Source organism: Notechis scutatus, chromosome Z, assembly GCF_049901735.1.
Source record: "Notechis scutatus isolate UNSWTSFEM ecotype Mainland chromosome Z, rNotScu1.2, whole genome shotgun sequence".
Classification (NCBI taxonomy): domain Eukaryota; kingdom Metazoa; phylum Chordata; class Lepidosauria; order Squamata; family Elapidae; genus Notechis; species Notechis scutatus.
This window is the reverse complement of record NC_142025.1, coordinates 68,362,430-68,382,438: the sequence shown is the minus strand read 5'-3', so window position 1 is coordinate 68,382,438 and position 20,009 is coordinate 68,362,430. Positions and strand designations below refer to the sequence as shown.

General features: G+C 38.2%; 1 protein-coding gene across 2 annotated transcripts in view; it reads right to left on the bottom strand.

The window, feature by feature from the left end:
* POU6F2 (POU class 6 homeobox 2) overlaps positions 1–20,009 on the bottom strand; it is a 405,681-nt gene that overhangs the window by 281,467 nt on the left and 104,205 nt on the right. For both annotated transcript variants that reach the window (XM_026674834.2, XM_026674833.2), the window contains exons 2-3: positions 8,022–8,113; positions 2,049–2,277 (exon numbers count right to left, since the gene is read on the bottom strand). In XM_026674834.2, the coding sequence (XP_026530619.1) occupies positions 2,049–2,277; positions 8,022–8,113 (321 nt within the window). The remainder of the gene's footprint in view (positions 1–2,048; positions 2,278–8,021; positions 8,114–20,009) is intronic.

The window sequence follows — 20,009 nt, the reverse complement described above, 5'->3', positions numbered from 1 at the left end:
ATACATTAGGAGAAGAAATTTGCATGTCTAAATTAACCAATCATAGTGCCTTGATACCAATCATTGTATTATATTTATTAATTATTCAAAAATCTGCACAATTTCCTCCCATCACCATCTGATTATAAAATAAATGTGTAACAAGTAATATCATTCCACATTATGCACATTAACACATTAGCACATTATGTAACACATGCTTTCTGCAAACTAGATTTCATATTACCATAATTCTGGCTGGTTCAGTCATTGCCAAAGATGACAAAGGTTGAAGTTCATACATAAGTATACATACAGGAACTAAATCAGGTATGAATTTTACCATCCAGGTTTTTAATAGTATAAACTATATCAAAAGAGATAACTACACTGCTCAAACAAATAAATAAAGGGAACACTTAAACAACACAATGTAACTCCAAGTCAATCACACTTTTGTGAAATCAAACTGTCCACTTAGGTAACAACACTGATTGACAATCAATTTCACATGCTGTTGTTCAAATGGAATAGACAACAGGTGGAAAGCATAGGCAGTTAGCAAGACATCCCCAATAATGGAGTGGTTCTGCAGGTGGTGACCACAGATCACTTCTCAGTTCCTATGCTTTCTGGCTGATGGTTTGATCACTTTTGAATGCTGGCGGTGCTTTCACTCTAGTGGTAGCATGAGACGGAGTCTACAACCCACACAAGTGGCTCAGGTAATGCAGCTCATCCAGGATGGCACATCAATGCGAGCTGTGGCAAGAAGGTTTGCTGTGTCTGTCAGCGTAGTGTCCAGAGCATGGAGGCGCTACCAGGAGACAGGCCAGTACATCAAGAGACGTGGAGGAGGCCGTAGGAGGGCAACAACCCAGCATCAGGACCGCTACCTCCACCTTTGTGCAGGGAGGGACAGAAAGAGCACTGCCAGAGCCCTGCAAAATGACCTCCAGCGGGCCACAAATGTGCATGTGGCTGCTCAAACGGTCAGAAACAGACTCCATGAGGGTGATATGAGGGCCTGACATCACAGGTGGGGGTTGTGCTTATAGCCCAACACCATGCAGGACGTTTGGCATTTGCCAGAGAACACCAAGATTGGCAAATTCACCACTGGTGCCCTGTGCTCTTCACAGGTGAAAGCAGGTTCACACTGAGCACATGTGACAGACGTGACAGGGTCTGGAGACGCCGTGGAGAATGTTCTGCTGCCTGCAACATCCTCCAGCATGACTGGTTTGGCAGTGGGTCAGTAATGGTGGGGGGTGGCATTTCTTTAGGGGGCCACACAGCCCTCCATGTGCTCGCCAGAGGTAGCCTGACTGCCATTAGGTACCGAGATGAGATCCTCAGACCCCTTGTGAGACCATACGCTGGTGCGGTTGGCCCTGGGTTCCTCCTAATGCAAGACAATGCTAGACCTCATGTGGCTGGAGTGTGTCAGCAGTTCCTGCAAGACGAAGGCATTGATGCTATGGACTGGCCCGCCCGTTCCCCAGACCTGAATCCAATTGAGCACATCTGGGACATCATGTCTCACTCCATCCACCAACGCCACGTTGCACCACAGACTGTCCAGGAGTTGGGGGATGCTTTAGTCCAGGTATGGGAGGAGACCATCCACCACCTCATCAGGAGCATGCCCAGGCATTGTAGGTAGGTCATACAGGCACGTGGAGGCCACACACACTACTGAGCCTCATTTTGACTTGTTTTAAGGACATTACATCAAAGTTGGATCAGCTTGTAGTGTTGTTTTCCACTTTAATTTTGAGTGTAACTCCAAATCCAGACCTCCATGGGTTGCTAAATTTGATTTCCATTGATAATTTTGTGTGATTTTGTTGTCAGCACATTCAACTATGTAGTGAACAAAGGAATATTTCATTCATAGGAGTATTTCATTCATTCAGATCTGGGATGTCTTATTTTTGTGTTCCCTTTATTTTTTTTGAGCAGTGTATATCTGCATCAAGGAATGTAACTTTTCAAGATATGGTTTTGCATTTACAGATGTTTACATGGTAACAAATCAATATGATGAAGATCCAATAATTTTTTACCTTGCAGATTTTGCAGTGGCAATGTCATGATGCCTCCTGCTGCAGCTGCTGCTACAAGCCCTTGGATGTTGGTGAGGTTAGCAGTAGGCAAAGTCAGGACAAGACCTTGCTGACCACCCAATTGTCCAGCCATGTTGAAGGGAATCAGAATAGGTTGATTCAGTGCTGGAGGGGCACCTGGCATCACTCCAGCTACAACTGAGGCTAACTGCTGAGCTGTCAACAATGGCTGCAACAAAACATAGTGATTATAGGTTATCATATAACAAAATAGATATATAGCAAGTGGGAAGCAATTATTTCACTGGAGCCACAAATTCTTTCAATGCATCTGATCTTATAACTTAAAATAATTAAATATGCTTTTTCAATTTGGTACAAATGTAACTGATAAAACATAATTAATTTAAAAGTTTTAAAATGTATAAAGATGTAAATTATTATTTAATTATATTGCAACCTTAGTTGGAACAAGGGCAGCACAGTGGTTAGAATGCAGTATTACAGGCTAATTCTGTTCACAGCCAGGAATTCGATTCTAATCAGCTCAAGTTTGACTCAGCCTTCCATCCTTCCAAGATTGGTAAAACGAGAACCAGATTGTTGGAAGAAATAATAACTCTGTAAACCACTTAGAGAGAGCTGTAAAGCACTGTGAAGTGGTATATAAGTGATATTGCAATTGCTAATAAATTCAGCAATGTTTATAGGAGCACCCATTACTCCTTCAAGCAATCAGATTTATCCATACAATGTATATTGGTATGTAGTTATGTTGGGGCTAGCTAGATGCAAGGACAATAATTGTATCAAAGTATTTAAAGAGAAACTGTCTTTTTAGAGACAGAATTAAGTGCAAAAATTGGAAACTTTTTAACACATTCCTCACTTTCTGGAGTGCTTTTTCAATTCTCTACCTCTCAAGAAACCCACGTGAAAGATGAAAAATATAATCCTCTGTTAATACAGTTAGTTCTCAACTTACATTTCTGTAGCTAAACAAGATAGGTGTTAAGTGTGTTTTGCCCCATTTTACAACCTTTCTTACCACCATTGTTCAGTGAATCACTGTAGTTGTTAAATTAGTAACAGTTGTTAAGTGATTCTGGCTTCCCCATTGACTTTGCTTGTCAGAAAGTCATAAAAGGTGACCACATGACCCTGGGACACTGCAACCATGAGTCAGTTGCCAAGCATCTGAATGTTGATCAAGTGACTACGAGCATGCTCTAAGGGTATGAAAAACGTAAGTCATAAGTCAGTGCTGTTGTAACTTCAAATGGTCACTAAATGAACTATTGTAAGTTGAGAAATACCTTGTAAGTGCTAATGCAACTATTGTTAAGCTTACAGCTACAATGCATTAAATAACTGGCAACTGTCCTTTTGATTACATTACCAAACTACCTAGGAAAAATACCAAACCAACTAGGAAAAAATGAAATACTGCCATATTTATTCATTTATTCAGAAGAAACAAACCAAAAGTTAATCTGTAAAATTCTGTCTCATTCATAGATCAATACTGGTGCTAAAGCCTGGGAATGTAATTGCTGGAGAATCTTTTTCAGTTGGGTGTAGCATAGCTATGCATTCACATCAAAAATTAACAGCTACTTTCCATACATGCTTAGTTTTTCTACATTTATTTTATTTTTATACATTATTTCATTTAAGTATTTTTAAAATCTTTCATCTGAATGACACAGCATAAAATATATTGCCTTTTTGAGCATGATGGTTAATTAAGCGCAAATGTTAATTGCAATGTTTGTATCACAGGAAAAACATGAATAACTCCTGTTTGGAAACACTAAAGCAAACACTTTCCCCTGATTGCCAGCAGGGGAAAGAAACTAATAATCTGAATTAAACAGATGAAACCAATTTCTATTTCAGCTTTAAAAGCTACACTCATCTTTTCTTTGAGATGAATAATTTCAGCTCCTTTAAATTTACAGCAGATAATGTATTTTCTAAATTCAAGATACTGCTTTATTGTTGTTTTCTGAAATCTTACCATCTTCTTTATATTATATTATGATTATATTAACTCAAACTGACCACAGTACTCCCAATATTTCCTGAACAATGTTTGTCACCCTTTTTTTCTTGAGATAAAACTAGGCGACATACAATATCTAATTATTTCTTTAAAAATCAAGTTGGGGTCCCAACCAATGATTATTTCTACACTAAAAGATTTAACTGATCAGTACAAAAAATCCATTACTATTTCATTGATTTAAAAAAGGATAATAGAAAGTGTCAGTAATTGAATATGGAATTTTTTCCATGTATAGTATACATCAGGGATATCAAACTCAATTTCATCAGGGTTGTGGTTGACCTCAGGGGGTGGGTATGGCCAGCTCAAAGTTGCTGGGGACTGGGGCCTCCTGTGGTGGCACAGGTAGGGCTGGGAGGATCCATTGTCTCCAGCAGAGGAAGGTGAGACCAGGAAGAGCACCAAATCCTTGTCCACCAAAGGAGTCTTGCCATTCCTCTCAGGCCATGTGGAGGACCCTCGTATGACAGCGCAGGCTGCCCAGAGCCCTGGGCAGTGGAGGGCAAATACCAAGCCCAATCAAGCCCAGCCCAGCCTTCCCTAAGGGGCTACCTAGCTGTGCTTACCTCCTTTCCCTACTGCTTTATTCTGTTTTTCCTACTGAAAATGGCTGTTTGCAACACACAGTGAAGTGATACTTTCCTAAGAGTTCACAATTCAAGAATACCAATGTTAACTTGGATTGCCAACAAAGTCTGGTCTGTGGCATAGCAGAACATAAAATTGCTTTCTCCTTTGAGCCCAAGTCTCAATGGATCCAGGACTGATGCAGAACTTCCTTCCTTCCTTCCTTCCTTCCTTCCTTCCTTCCTTCCTTCCTTCCTTCCTTCCTTCCTTCCTTCCTTCCTTCCTTCCTTCCTTCCAACTGTCAGGAAATTTCTCCTTTGTTCTAGGTTGATTCTCTCCTTGATTAGTTGCCATACATTGCTTTTGTCCTGCCTTCAGGCGCTTTAGAGAATTGGTTGACCCTCTTCTTCTTTGGAGCAACCCCTCAAATATTGGAAGATCAACATCTTTTTATATCATGATGACCTTAACAAGATTCAATATTCTAAGTGTTGTTTTACCAAGGCATTATAAATACCCTAACTTTTTTGGGGGGTCCAAACAAGGCAGACACAATATGTGCTGGACTCCCCATCACTCATGTTGCAGGGGCAAGCAGGGATTCCTTTTTGGGAAGGAGGTAGATGACCCCTGCCTCGGTTCCCTCAAGCACCACTGCAAAGGAAAAATTGTAGATCAGTGCCTGGCTGGCCTGAGCCAGGCCAGGTGCTGCGGGCTGGTCCTTCGCTGTTTCCAGGGCAGCCCCATGGGCCAGATCTAACAGTATTGTGGGCCAGATGTGGGCCATGGGCCTTGAGTTTGACACCCCTGGTATACATATTATAACATCTACAATTCATCATCACTTATATATAATGTTCTCCATGTATGAGTGTCTGATAATTAATATTCTTAGTTTTCTTTCATGTTCAAATAGAAATTCTGAAACATTTTACCTAACTATAATGCTTAATGTTCATGAAAATAACTAAAATTGTTCAAATGAAATACACTAAATTAAGATTAAGTTTTTGACTAAAGACTGCAGTTCAAAATATCTGTCAGCTCTTTACTTTTATCTCATGGTATTCTCTTATATACCCTTCATAATTTTGCTAAACATTACAGTTTGGTCATACATTTGTTGTGAATTTAAACAAACTCTGTGGATAACTGTTAAAGTGAAGAAATTAAAAGTTCAACCCAAGACTTCCAGCTGAGGTTGTGGCAAGATCGGACAGGAGGAGAGGGTCTCTGTGCTCCCATGCTGAGTTCTCCCCATTGGAGGGCTCCAAAAGAAGATAAAGCCACCCTGTAGCTGTGGCAAAGTAAAGTGGGGCACCCTACAGGTCCTGGAGAGCAGCAACTCTTCCACTCAACTCAGGGCTTCTTCCCTCTCATCACGATGAGGAGAAGAGGCAGCCATTATGGCTGCCATGAAGCTGGGACAGCTGTGGCAATGAAGAAATGTGCAGGAGTGGTGCAGATGAACAGTGACTGGAGCTGGGGGAGAGGATTCCTTTTTTATTTAGACCTAACTTTAAAAGGGGGGGGAGAAGAAAATCCAGGAAAAGGAACTCTTAGAACTGTTTGTTAAAGCGGGTTTATCATAGAGAGAAAAATCCTAGACCCAAAAGAAAGGAACTAAGGGGAAAAAAGCTAAAGACTTTTTAAAACATTAAAAATTGGACTTTCAAACTGGATAGGCATTGTTTTGGAAAGGCATTATAAAATGCTGGAACTATCACTTGAATAGCTGATTTTGCTTCAGATATTGCATTAAAATTGGATTAACCAATTTGTCAGACTTGAAACAATGCTGAAACCTAAGCTGAGGGTGCCATCGACTGGTGAATGGAAAATACACCATACCCCTACAATCCTGGGAAAATTTTTGATAAGAAAAATAAACAACATTCATCTGGAGGACTGTGGTGATACTTACTGTTCTATAACTATCTATTGTATGATTACTGGAGACTCTATTATGAGAATAAAAAGAAGAGTTTTAAGTAAAGTAAAGTGAGTTTTGATTTTAGGAAAGCTGCCTGGAACTTGATGGAACTGATTAATAATTCTGAGATGTAAACTATGATTATTGAACTTTCTGAGGAGCAACATTAGACTTGAATATATAGTTTTTGGACTATTGAGTAAGACTATTGAGTAAGACTTACTAAAATAGGGCAAGATGCTCCACTGGGGGAAATGAGTGAGATTTCAAAAGAAATGTTGTTGATGTTTTAAAGCATTAAGGATACTATGAAGAATCACAGAGAGATGAAGAACCTATTGCAAGGCATAAATGGGAAAATATAAAATATCCTACAATTGATCATGACTGAAGATCAAAAAGTCCAGGAAAGAGAGGAGACAACAGAAAGAATGGAGGGAAAGATAGAACAGATAAATCAGAAAATAAAGCAAGAAAATGAGAAGGAGAAGATGATAAAGATAATAATGACTGATGAAATAAACCAAGGGAAAAGTACTTTAAGAGATTTTAAAATGGAATCGGATAAGATGGAAGATACTTTTGAAAGAGAGATAGAGGGTTGGGTGGACATTCTGGAGATCTGGCAGCTTAGGAGGATAGAGATGGGAGAAATATTCAGACTGAATGGCCAAGACACAGATGTTGATAGAGACAAAGATCCAAGAGAGGAGTATGGGAGGCAAGCTAAAAAAAATGAATAAGAATTGAAGTATTAGAATGAACAAGAAATGATGGATAGAAAGGAAATCTTTGTTTGTTTTTAAATATAACGAGAGCCTTATTAAAAACTAGAATAGACTTTTATATAAAATAATAGTTAGATGGAAAGATTGGAGGTTGAAAGATGGTATTATTATATACATTTAAATAATATGATGATTGGTACTAGAATGGTGTATTGAAACATTGTATAAGCAAATAATGAAGGACTATGTCTTAATATAAACATATGTATTAACACTAGGATTAGGAATGATGGCCTGACTATAAGCTAGAATAGAGGTAGAAATAAGAAATAGGGAGAATATTAGCATATATAATTTTTATATAATAGAATACAAGCAATAACTAGATGGAAAGTATTACTATCTATGCTTAAACATTGAAATATTGAATAACTATTTTAAAACAAACATGTATATTAATACTATGATTACATAAGTTTGATTGACGTAATAAATATTATTAATATTATTATTGCTACTTGTATCAAACTGAATTATACCCAGAGGCATATATATATGCCTCTACACACACACACACACACACACACACACACACACACACACACACACACACAAACACATTTTGTTGGTATGAAATCTGCTTTCAGAAAAGCTTAGATTCCATGAGATAAACTTACCTGGGACCCAACAGGGAATGATGTATGGGATTTACTGGATTGGTGCTGGTCAGAAATATTTGTATCACACAGCACTGTATTTCCTCTGGCTCCTGGAATTCAAATAAAAAATTATATCTTAATTTCTAGCTTGAGGATCAGCATATTACATTTTACTCTGATGTCACATAGCATCATACTACAAATGATATGTCAAAGCAGTTTATCAATAACTCATGTGTTCAATTCACTTATCAGATGCATAAATGATCCAACATTCATTCTGTCCAGGACCATCCTTTAGACCAGGGGTTCCCAACCTGGGGTGCTCGCATCCCCTGGGGGTGCAAGACGATATTCCAGGGGGTGCGAGAAAAGTCCAGGTAAATAATAGGATATTGGCTATATGTTGGCATTTTTATTCCAGGGGGTGTGAGGTTTGAGTGAAATTTTATTCCAGGGGGTGCGAGGTTCGAGTGAAATTTCTTTAGGGGTGCGGGGTGAAAAAAAGGTTGGGAACCACTGCTTTAGACTAATAGAGAAATCTGAAAACAGTGAAACTGCAGCTAATGTCACCACTATTAATGTGGCTTGTACAACCACTTACAGTGGTTTATACCAGGGGTCACCAACCTTTCAGACCTCAGGGACCACTAAATTAATAATTTTAAATCCTGTGGACTAATATGAATCCAGGGCACTGCTCGTTGAAGCGCCTGGACTCCCAGTGACAGGATAGGGTCCTTCGGGCACTTAGCCTGTTTCTGCAACCTTAAACATTCAAAGAGCATTTGGACCTGTTTCTTACAGAAAATAAAACACCAGGATCTCCTCTCTCTCTCTCTCCCTCCCTCCCTCCCTCTCCCTCTCCCTCCTTCTCTCTCTCTCTCTCTCTCTCACACACACACCTCATCTCTCTCTGTGTGTATCTCTCTCTTTCTCTCTCTCTCTTTTTGCATAATTGTTTATTTTATTTTTAATACAAACAATCCATCTTCCATTAAACAATGTGCTGTCTGGGTACAAATATCTTGTTCAATAACAATTAAAATTTACAGCCTTATTCATTACATTAGTATTAATTCTCTATTCTTAACTTAATACTGATATACATAATACATCTAATTATTATAAAAATCCTCATCTTAATATATTTAATTCTATTAACATATTTTCTATATTTCACTAATCTTCTTTTGTTTCTAATTTTCATTTATTCTCTAGCCATTGATAAAATAATTCCCATATCATATAATAGTCAGTTTCTTCCATCTCTTTAATTTCAAGTGTTAACTTATTCATTTCTGCATATGCTAATATTTTCCTGATCATGCTCTTATCAGTAGGAATCTCTTCACTTTTCCAATTTTGTTCATATATATATATATGTTTTCGTAGATTTTCATGGGTACAGGTATGCAGGTCTTGTGCAAGCAAGAAGCCGAAAGCACCAGACTGAAGATGGCGAGTGGGACCCCGTCAAAACGTTGCCAAGATGCTCTCAATCTTAAGACTTCCGGTTTGCCAGGGTTCGGTGGCGGCAGGGATTCGCGATCCAGCGCGATCCCTGTCGCGCTAGCCGTCTTGGTGCCTCCGATCCTGACGGGTCTGGAGGATAAGGCTGCCACCTAGAGGCAGCTGAAGATAGGGGGATCCGAATAGGGGTTTGGGGGTCTCGCAGACCCCCTCCCCACCCGGCAAAACCCCCTTTTCTCAAGGCGGTGGAGCGGCGGTCAGTAATGGCCACCACAAAGAAGCCGGCAACTGGATAAGAATGTGCAGGAGGAAGAAGGAGAAAGTTTGGAAAGTTTTAAAGTGAAAGTTTTTTGGCTACCGGGACTTTAAGATATATCTAATATCCTGAAAACTACGTTTCTTTTGAATGATACATTGTTTCCAGAGGAGATTCTAAAAGCGGCGAATAGTGCTGAAAGGGAAAGTTTACTCTCCTTCTCTACGGACTTAACAAATGGACATTGAAAAATCTGCTTTTCTAAAGAAGGTAAAATTTAAAGCTCTTTGTTATAAGTGGGAAGGGAGATGACCAAAAAAAAAAAAAAACACCTGTATTAAGATTTTGTTGGAGGAGATGCCTTGAAGATTTTGAGACTAGAAGCTAATTGCAATAAGGCTTTAAAGTACAGACTGGGTTCTTTTTTTCTTTCTTAACTGATATTACCCCAGGAAGAGAAAGTGTAAAGGGAAGAACTTTCTGCTCTGTTTGGATGCTTAATGACTCTGGGACTTTGGGGAACTGTTTTTTAAGTTTTGAAACATCTTGGTTGTTCTAAGAAGAAGAAGAGGGGGGGGAAAGAAGAAGAAAGGTTTACAATGGCTCTATCTATTGATGAACTAAGAAAGGAATATGGAAAAAATAAAGAAAGAAAGAAAGAAAGGACTCTTTGAGAGATATCTTTCACTTTTTAGAAATGGCGCTTGCTACTTATCAGCAAATACAACAACAAATGGAGGAAACAAGAAGAAGAAGAAGAAGAAGAAAGAAGAAGAAGAAGAAGAAGAAGAAGAAGAAGAAGAAGAAGAAGAAGAAGAAGAAGAAGAAGAAGAAGAAGAAGAAGAAGAAGAAGAAGAAGCCATCGTTAATGAGACTAAGAAAGAGAAGAGAAAGAGAGGAAGGAAAATGAAGGACTTAAGACCTAAAAAAGACCTAAGAAAGAGAAAAATGAGATGCAAAACCAATACAATGCCAGAAAGCAAAAGAAAAGAGGAATTCAACAGAGAGGGGAAGCCAAAAAGGCGAAGGTTAGGAGAGGGTGTGTGTGAAAAGACTAGTTGGGATAAGAAAGGAAGGGAAAAGGGGGGGGAAAGCCACAAAGGTATAAAACAAGATGGGAAAAAGAAATTTTTCTTTAGGGACAAAGGGTAATGTATAATTTATAAAATAAAAAAAGAAGGATCTGCAAAAGTACATAAGATAGTATTGTAGTATTTGTACTAGAAATAGAAAACTAGAATTTTATAAGAACTAACAAAATATTAAAATATCAAAATACTTAATAATGATAGACTTTATGATTTAATAAAACATTAAAGGGAATGTTTAAAATATAGAGTTTATTGGCTATTGCGTTAATGTTATTATAAATGTAGTATTGTAGCATTTGTTTTTGAAGGAGACAATTGGAATATTACAAGATTTAATAAATCAAAATATTACAATGTTCAGGATTTAATGATAGATCTTAACATTTAATATTATTGAGAATGTGTAAAATGCTTAAGATTTAATGATAGAGCTTAATTTGTTATTCCCTTAATGTTATTATAACTTTTTTCTATTCTCTCTTTTTTTATTTTTTATTTAGTTTAAAATGTACTATTTAAAATGTACTAAAAAAGTAGAATGGTAATTATGTACTTAATTATTTTATAGATTTATTATTCTCTTTTTTTTCTTTTCTTAAAATTTAATAGGTAGAATGTACTAAGCAGAATCAGATTGGGAACTAGGTATTATTCTAAATGTTAACCTAGGGGATAGAAAGGCATCATACTTCGATCAGTGATTCCAGGAGAAATCTTTTTTATATATATATTAAAGAGAATGAGATAAATGGATAATTGGAAAAGAATGGACAAAAGATACAAGTATAATGATTTAAAGTAAGATGAAATAAATAAAATAGAATTAAGAAGAGTGAAAAGCGGGGAGAAGTTATATAGAAGATATAGAATGGTTAATAAGATAAGTAATGGTATATAAGATGAGCATGAATTTAATTGAAGTCCATACAAAGAGAGGTATCCTGGGGCCAAGCCACTTTCCAAAAAGAAGTTTTATGTTTTTGTGTTTTGTGTGTTTATGTTTGATTAAGAATTAATAAAACCTTGGAGGAATGTTAGACGAGAATATTTGTAAACAAATCAGATGAAAATATCAATATGATGGATATAAAATAGATGAATATAGAAAAGAAATGTATTTGAATAAAAGTAAAGAGAAATAATGAATAAAGAGAGTAAAGAGAAATAATCTTTGCTAAAAGATATTTATGTGTTTATAAGGAAATGGGATAAATTAGAATTATGCAGTATAAAATAATCTTTTATCTGCCTTGTAAAAATTTACAATGGAAAGAGGTTTTATGTTTGTAATGTTTAATGATGTTTTGTTTGTCTTTAAAACTAATAAAATTTGTTTCAAAAAAAAAAAAAGGATGCTCTCAATCTTACATGGGAAAAGACCTGAACACGCCAAGACCTGCATATATACATATATATATTTGTTTTCTTAAGTTTTCGCGAGTACTTACATGTATGGTATTCAGCTTTGTTCGGGTATTTTCCCATGTCATTATAGTTGTGCTTTTAAAGTTGTAGCAACGTCTCGGCAGAATCTCATCTGCCATCATCAGGCTTCTTTCTTCAAAAGCACAATTATAATAACGTGGGAAAATACCCAAACAAAGCTGAATACCATACATATATATTTGTTTTCGTAGATTTTCACGGGTACAGGTATGTAGGTCTAGGTGTGTTCGGGTCTTTTCCCGTGTAAGATTAAGAGTATCTTGGCCATACATACATACATACATACATACATACACACACACACACACACACACACACACACACACACACACACACACACACACACACACACACACACACATATATATATATATATATATATATATATATATATATATATATATATATATATATATATATATATATATATATATATATATATATATGTTTTCTGAGGTTCTTGCGGGTATTTGTATGTGGATCTTTGGTTATTCGGGTTTTCAGAGTAAATATATTCAGAGTATATATATATATATAAATATAATACCCATATACCTTTACTATAAATTTCAGGTAAAATTCCTAACAAAAGTATTTCAGATTTTAAATCAATATTTTGTTATATCATCTTTTCCAACCATATATGTATTTTGTCCAATATTTTTTAGCTTCTACACATGCCCACCATATATGATAATATGGTACCTGGTGGCATTTCCAACATTTAGCTGATTTATCTTTAAACATCTTTGCCAATCTTGCCAGTGCAAAATGCCATCTATAAATCATCCTGTACAAGTTTTCTTTATAATGCAGTTGACATTGTTAATTTATAGTTTTTATCCCACAGTTTCTGCCATTTATCTAGTTCTATTGTAAATAACCATTTTTTTTTGCCCATGCTAACATTGTCTCCTTCGCTTGTTCTTCTTCCAGTATACCTAACAGGTATACAATTTCTTTATCAATCTTTCTTCTGTTCCTGTTAGTATTTTATCCAATTCTGTCAATTCTTTGGAAAACCATATAATTTAGCATCTTTTTCATATATAGACTGTATTTGCACATATGGATACCAAATCGTATCAATCCCTTGCTCATTCAATTCTTGTTTAGGTTTGAGCTCACCCTTTTCGTTCAAGATATCTTTATATCTAACGATGTTTCCTATATTAGTAATATTTGGATGAATGAGCATTTCCATTGTCAAAAGCCAAACTGATATCTTCAGATAATGCTGTTCTCTAATTTTCTCCCATATTAACAATAAAACATTCCTTATATAATGTCTTTGAAAGTAACCATTTATCTTATTTTTCCCATACCATAAGAAGGCATACCAACCCAGTTGCAAATCATGCCCCTCCAAAGTCTATAATCTTGTATTCCTCAGTACAATCCATTCTTTCATCCAAGTTAACACTGTGGCCTGATAGTATAATGCCGAATTTGGTAATCCAAAATTTTATCTAGTTCTTGCATCCTGCAACATTTTAAAATTAATTCTTGCCTTTTCCCCTTGCCAAATATATTTTACTATTATTTTGTTAAGATCCTCAAAATATTTTTTACTTTGTCCCTCTCTTATCTCTCTCTCTTTCATCTCTCTCTCATATCTTCATCTCTCTCTCTCTTTTTCTCATTTCTCTCCCCGCTCTCTCATCTCTCTCTCTCATCTCTCTCATTTCTCTCTCACATCTCTCATATCTGTCATCTCTCTTCCTCTCATCTCTCTCTCTCTTTCTATCTCTGTATCTCTCTCTCTCATCTTTCTCTCATTTCTCTCCCCTTCTCTTTGTCTGTCTCTGTCACTTTCTCTCTCTCTCTCTCCCATCTCTCTTTCTCTCTCTCTCTCTCTCTCTCTTTCATCTCTCTCTCATATCTTCATCTCTCTCTCTTTCTCTCATTTCTCTCCCCCTCTCTCTCATCTCTCTCATATCTCTCATCTCTCATCTCTCTCATTCTCTCTCACATCTCTCTCTCATATCTGTCATCTCTCTTCCTCTCATCTCTCTCTCTCTTTCTATCTCTGTATCTCTCTCCCTCATCTTTCTCTCATTTCTCTCCCCTTCTCTTTGTCTGTCTCTGTCACTTTCTCTCTCTCTCCCATCTCTCTCTCTCTCTCTCTCATCTCTCTCTCATCTCTCTCTCTCTCTTTCATCTCTCTCTCATATCTTCATCTCTCTCTCTTTCTCTCATTTCTCTCCCCCTCTCTCTCATCTCTCTCATATCTCTCACCTCTCTCTCTCTCATCTCTCTCATTTCTCTCTCACATCTCTCTCTCATATCTGTCATCTCTCTTCCTCTCATCTCTCTCTCTCTTTCTATCTCTGTATCTCTCTCCCTCATCTTTCTCTCATTTCTCTCCCCTTCTCTTTGTCTGTCTCTGTCACTTTCTCTCTCTCTCTCCCATCTCTCTTTCTCTCTCTCATCTCTCTCTCATCTCTCTCTCTCTTTCATCTCTCTCTCTCATATCTTCATCTCTCTCTCTTTCTCTCATTTCTCTCCCCCTCTCTCATCTCTCTCATCTCTCTCTCTCATCTCTCTCATTTCTCTCTCACATCTCTCTCTCATATCTGTCATCTCTCTTCCTCTCATCTCTCTCTCTCTTTCTATCTCTGTATCTCTCTCTCATCTTTCTCTCATTTCTCTCCCCTTCTCTTTGTCTGTCTCTGTCACTTTCTCTCTCTCTCTCCCATCTCTCTTTCTCTCTCTCTCATCTCTCTCTCATCTCTCTCATTCTCTCTCTCATTTCTCTGTATCTTTCTCTTTGTCTCTCATCTCTCTTTCTCTGTCTCTCTCTTTTTCTCTCTCATCTCTCTCTCATCCATCCTCCTCTCTCTTTGTCTGTCTCTCTTTGTCTCTCATCTCTCTCTCTCATCTCTCATCTCTCATTCCTCTCTCTCATCTCTCTCTCATCTCTCCTCTCTCTCTTCCTCTCTCTTTTTCTGTCTCTCTTTGTCTCTCATCTCTCTCTCTCTCTCTCTCTCTCTCTCTCTCTCTCTCTCTCTCTCTCTCTCTCTCTCTCTCTCTCTCTCATATCTCTCACTATCTCATTCCCTCTCTCTCATCTCTCTCTTTCTCTCTGTATCTGTCTCATCTTTCTGTGTGTCTGTTTCTCTTTCTCTCTCTCTCCCTCTCATCTTTCTCTCCCTTCCTCCCTCCCCACTCTCTCTTTCTGATTTTCCAGCACTCTCTGGGTCTTGAGGTGCTTCTTCAGCCTTAGTTGATGCTAAGATACTTAGTTAACGCACCTTGGTTGCTCAGGGTGATGCATGACCTGCTCTCTACCCCAAGACACTCGCCCGATCCAGCTGCAGATGATGCTCAATTTCATAATGGGTTCCAGGAGGAGAAGGAACACTGTCTCCTCCATTGTGAAGCACACTAAATTTAATTGCACTGCAAGAGCAGGACTGAGACGAAGTTTCACGTCTCCCCGAGCAACCAAGAAGGAACGCCCACAAGATGAAGCTTCGCTCCCATTCTGGAAAATGGAGCAAGTCTCTATCCCCTGCCCTTCCCTTCTCAGGCCAGGCAAGGAGTGACTGGGAGAGGAGGAGCAGGGCCAGCCAGTGGTGGGTTCAGCCAACAGGAAGCCACAGCAGGGGGAAGAAAGAACCCCAGGTTGCTGACATCTGTTGCTTCAGCCCACCTGCACCACTACCGCCATTTGCTGCAACAGCACCATTGCCTCGTTCTGGTCGGTGAGGGCTGTGCTACTCCTTCCACATTCACCATCTGAAAAGTTGCAAGTTGCACGTACCTCCCTCTACTGTGGAGATTTTCAGCCCCACCAGCTGCCTGCCAGTCCCATATTCCAGAGCTCTAGACACAGGACTGGCCCATTGGTCATCCTGGACAGCTCCTCCACCTGGGTGCAGTGCAGACCACCAAAATTTTCTCACAGACCACCAATGGTCCGCAGACCACTGGTTGGTGACCTCTGATTTATACAACCATTTACAGGAAAGTTTTCCTCATAATAGGAAACTTTTCCAGAATCTTAACAAGCAAGTAAAAGTTATGTTAATTTCATTGAAGAAAAGAGTCTGTGCCAAAGTCAAATCATATCCATTTACCTTCCTAGTAATAAAACACATTAGATATACAATATAAGTTCTCCTGTAATCTATGGTTGCAATTTCCCATAGACACAGAGTATGATTGCATAAGAATTGCTATGTTAATATTTTAGACTGTAGTTTTTCAAGCCAAAGGAGAAGCATCATAGTTTTGCATGGTCCTCCACAAAAAACACAAAAAGTGTACATTACAGATATGAAAGCAAATATGTAAACAACCGCTACTTGATTGAATTTTAAATAAGATGCTCAGGATGAAGCAGTGACATCCAAACTGACTAAAGAAAGGAATACAGGTAGTCTTCAAGTTATAATGGAGTCTGCCATTACAGTTTATCTGATAGTCATAAATGACTCGTGATCAATCTCATTTTACAATTTTTGTGGCAGTTGCTTAAAAAATGCCATGGTCATTAAGCAAACCAATGGTTCACAATTGTTGTCATAAAAAATGTCATGTGGAGAATGCAATTGCAGGACAATACAAACAGTGATAAATGCAGTCCAGTTGCTGAGCTTCCAAAGTGTAGTTATGTGACTACGAGAGTTATTGGAACTTAAAATCTGAATTGTAATTGTCCCCAGGGAAGTCAGTTGTAATTTTGTAAGTTAACCAGTCTGCACTGGCTAAGTAGGGCTCATGAAGATCAGGGTGGATCATAAATAATGCATGGGTCTTGTGAGAGGGGCTGCACTGATTGGAGATGGCTTGTGGGAGGAGTGGGCATGAATTGGGAAGGGCATCTGGGGGTGAATAAGAAGTACAGGTCAGAGATGGCATGTGGGGAAGCAGGTTAGGAAAGATGTATGAGTATGCCCAAGAGGTGTTGCATGTATTAAGGAAGGTACATGGGTCAGGGGTGCTGGCTTTTGGATGCAGTCTGTATATCAGCCCATTTCAGGTAAATTGGTTCAAAAATTGTCCCTATAATGTAACATTTCACCCACTTAAAGGTCATAAAAATGAATTTTAGTAGTCTATAAATTAAGCAAAAACCTTGTTGTTTCATTTCCTTCATTGAACAAAATTGTATAGAATAGGAACAAACAGCAAATATTTGATAGCCTTACTAATGCATTTCTACTTCATTAGGATTAAGTGTTTTTACATTCAATATCTTTATGGATATCTTTAAGTCTAAAATGTAGGTCCACCTGTGCTTAACCTTTTATGATCAGTTAGGTGCTGCCATCTAGCTGGGCATGCAGTTATATAAGTTGTTCTAAGCACAAAAAATTAGTGACTATGAGACACCAGATGGCAGCTTCCCATAGGATCCCACAGAATTATCTGTTAATCCTGGCCATGCCATTAACTATCAAAACAGAATGCAGTGTTTCTCTTTACTGATTTTCAATAGGATGCATAGCAACCATTCATCCTGATATGGTAGGAGCTTCTGTGATCCCTGGCACTAGATATAAAGCTAGGCAAACTCTATTTAAGGTGATCTTAAATAGGGGGATTCAGGATTAGCACATGAAACCCTGAATATTAATTCTTTCCTTACTGCAGACACCCAAAAATCCCATTTTCATCCAACCAAACAAAGTTCCAAGTGTTTCTAGCAGGAAGTTTGTACTGGTAGAATTATAAAATTCCATCTTCTATTTAAAGCTAATAGTAACTCCAAGGTCAATAATCTGATTTCGCCTGACCAATGGGAAAAGTTAAACAAATTAATCTCCATTTCCTCTAGACTGCCTTCTTATTTATTATGATAGTTTCTCAGAATGGGAGAGAAATTAATATTGGCTTTTTGAGTCACTGGACAAACAAATTATTATTCTTTGTGTGATAATGCATATATTAAATTAAAGGTGTACAATAATACCAGGGGTGGGATTCTACCGGTTCGCACCTATTCACTAGAATCAGTTGTTAACTTTCTAAGCAGTTTGGAGAACTGGTTATTAGAAGAAATCTCTTTTTGTCCCCCCACTTTACTGGCCTAATCCTGTAAGGAAGTTGCTTACAGAAACTGCCTCTCCATTAATCCTTATTACATTCTTGGCAGGACTGGACTTTATGACTCCGGAGCTTCTCCGGAGTTTTTTTTTTCTCCTTTGTTGGTACTTTGCTTGTGTGGAGCCCGAAATTGACATATGTATAGCCATTTCACTTGGAAACCTGACAGCTTGACTTTCTTAAAGGGGAAGGGTTGTTTTAAGCTTTTTACACTGCTGTTGGGAGGAAATACTCCCCTGTTGGAGTTAGCACTTTGAAGAAATAATTGAACAGTGAAGCAGAGCTGCCGGAAAGAAGCTTTTAATGACAAGGAACCAAGATGAGTGACATTCAGCAAGGCTTCTTGGCTAGCTAGAAAGATTGACATTCAAACATGAGTTTACATACCCTTTCTGAGTTTTGGTCTAAAACTGGTTTTTGGTGAAGCTTAATTCTGTGCTTGGTGAAGTTTAATCCTATGTTTATTGATGGGATAATTTTCCCTATTCAGCTTCAACAAGCAACAGCTACTGTTGTGATTTAATTATTTGTATTGTGTTTGATTTTTTTTTTTGCCTCATGGTTTCTTTTTCTATTTGGGGAGGGGGTCTTCCTTCACTGCTTTAATACTATCTGGCACTGTCCTTTTGGGGGGTATACTTCCAAGAGGCAGGATGCAAGCTTGGCACTGGTTTTTTTACTGCTTTTCTGGGGGGCATGTGACCTTTCCTTAAATCTGGGTGATTTCCTTAGGATATCTTGTGAGGTGAGTGAGACCAGCTGATATTTTTAAATGGTGCAAATGGATCTAAGGATTACTTTTCCTGGGTTTGCTTTTTCTGGAGAGCTTAAATGACCTCTCTGCTAAAGGGTTTCACTTTATGAGCAAGAGTTGGCTGTTTAACAGATAACAGATAACAGATCATCAGAGTTGGAAGGGACCTTGTAGGTCATCTAGTCCAAACCCCCCCCCCCCGCCCAAGTGGGAGACCCTACACCATTTCTGACAAATGGCAGTCTAATCTCTTCTTGAGCGTTTCAAGTGATGGCGCTCCCACAACTTCCGAGGGCAATTGATTGTTCTCACTGTCAGAAAGTTTCTCCTTATTTCCAGGTTAAATCTCTCCTTGTTCAGTTTCCATCCATTGTTCCTTGTCTGTCCTACAGGCGCTTTAGGAAATAGCTTGACCCCTTCCTCCCTGTGGCAGCCCCTCAAATATTGGAAGACCTCTATCATGTCTCCCCTGGTCCTTCTCTTTACTAGACTAGCCAAGCCCAGTTCCTGCAACCTTCTCTGTACTTTTTCTAGAGTTTGATAGTTATCACTGCATTTTAAATATTTTCATTCCTCAAGGTGCCCTGGCACCCTGCCTGATTTGTAACTCTGGCTTGCAGGTATTTTTAATCTAATGATTGGTATTTAGGGCAGCTTTTTGCAAGCAAAGAAGCTTTTTGTATTTTTGTACAGGTAATCCTTGACTTACAACAGCTCATTTAGTGACCATGGCACTGAAAAAAGTGACTTATGATCATTTTTCACACTTACAACCATTGTAGCATCCCCATAGTCACGAGAGGCCAGACAAGAAGTGCCTCTTGATATGAGTGATGTTGAGTTGGCCACGCCCAGCCAGTCACATGACCACCAAGCCTTGTCCATCAGCTAAGCCGTACCCACAGAACTGGTTGTTAAAAAAATTGAATCCC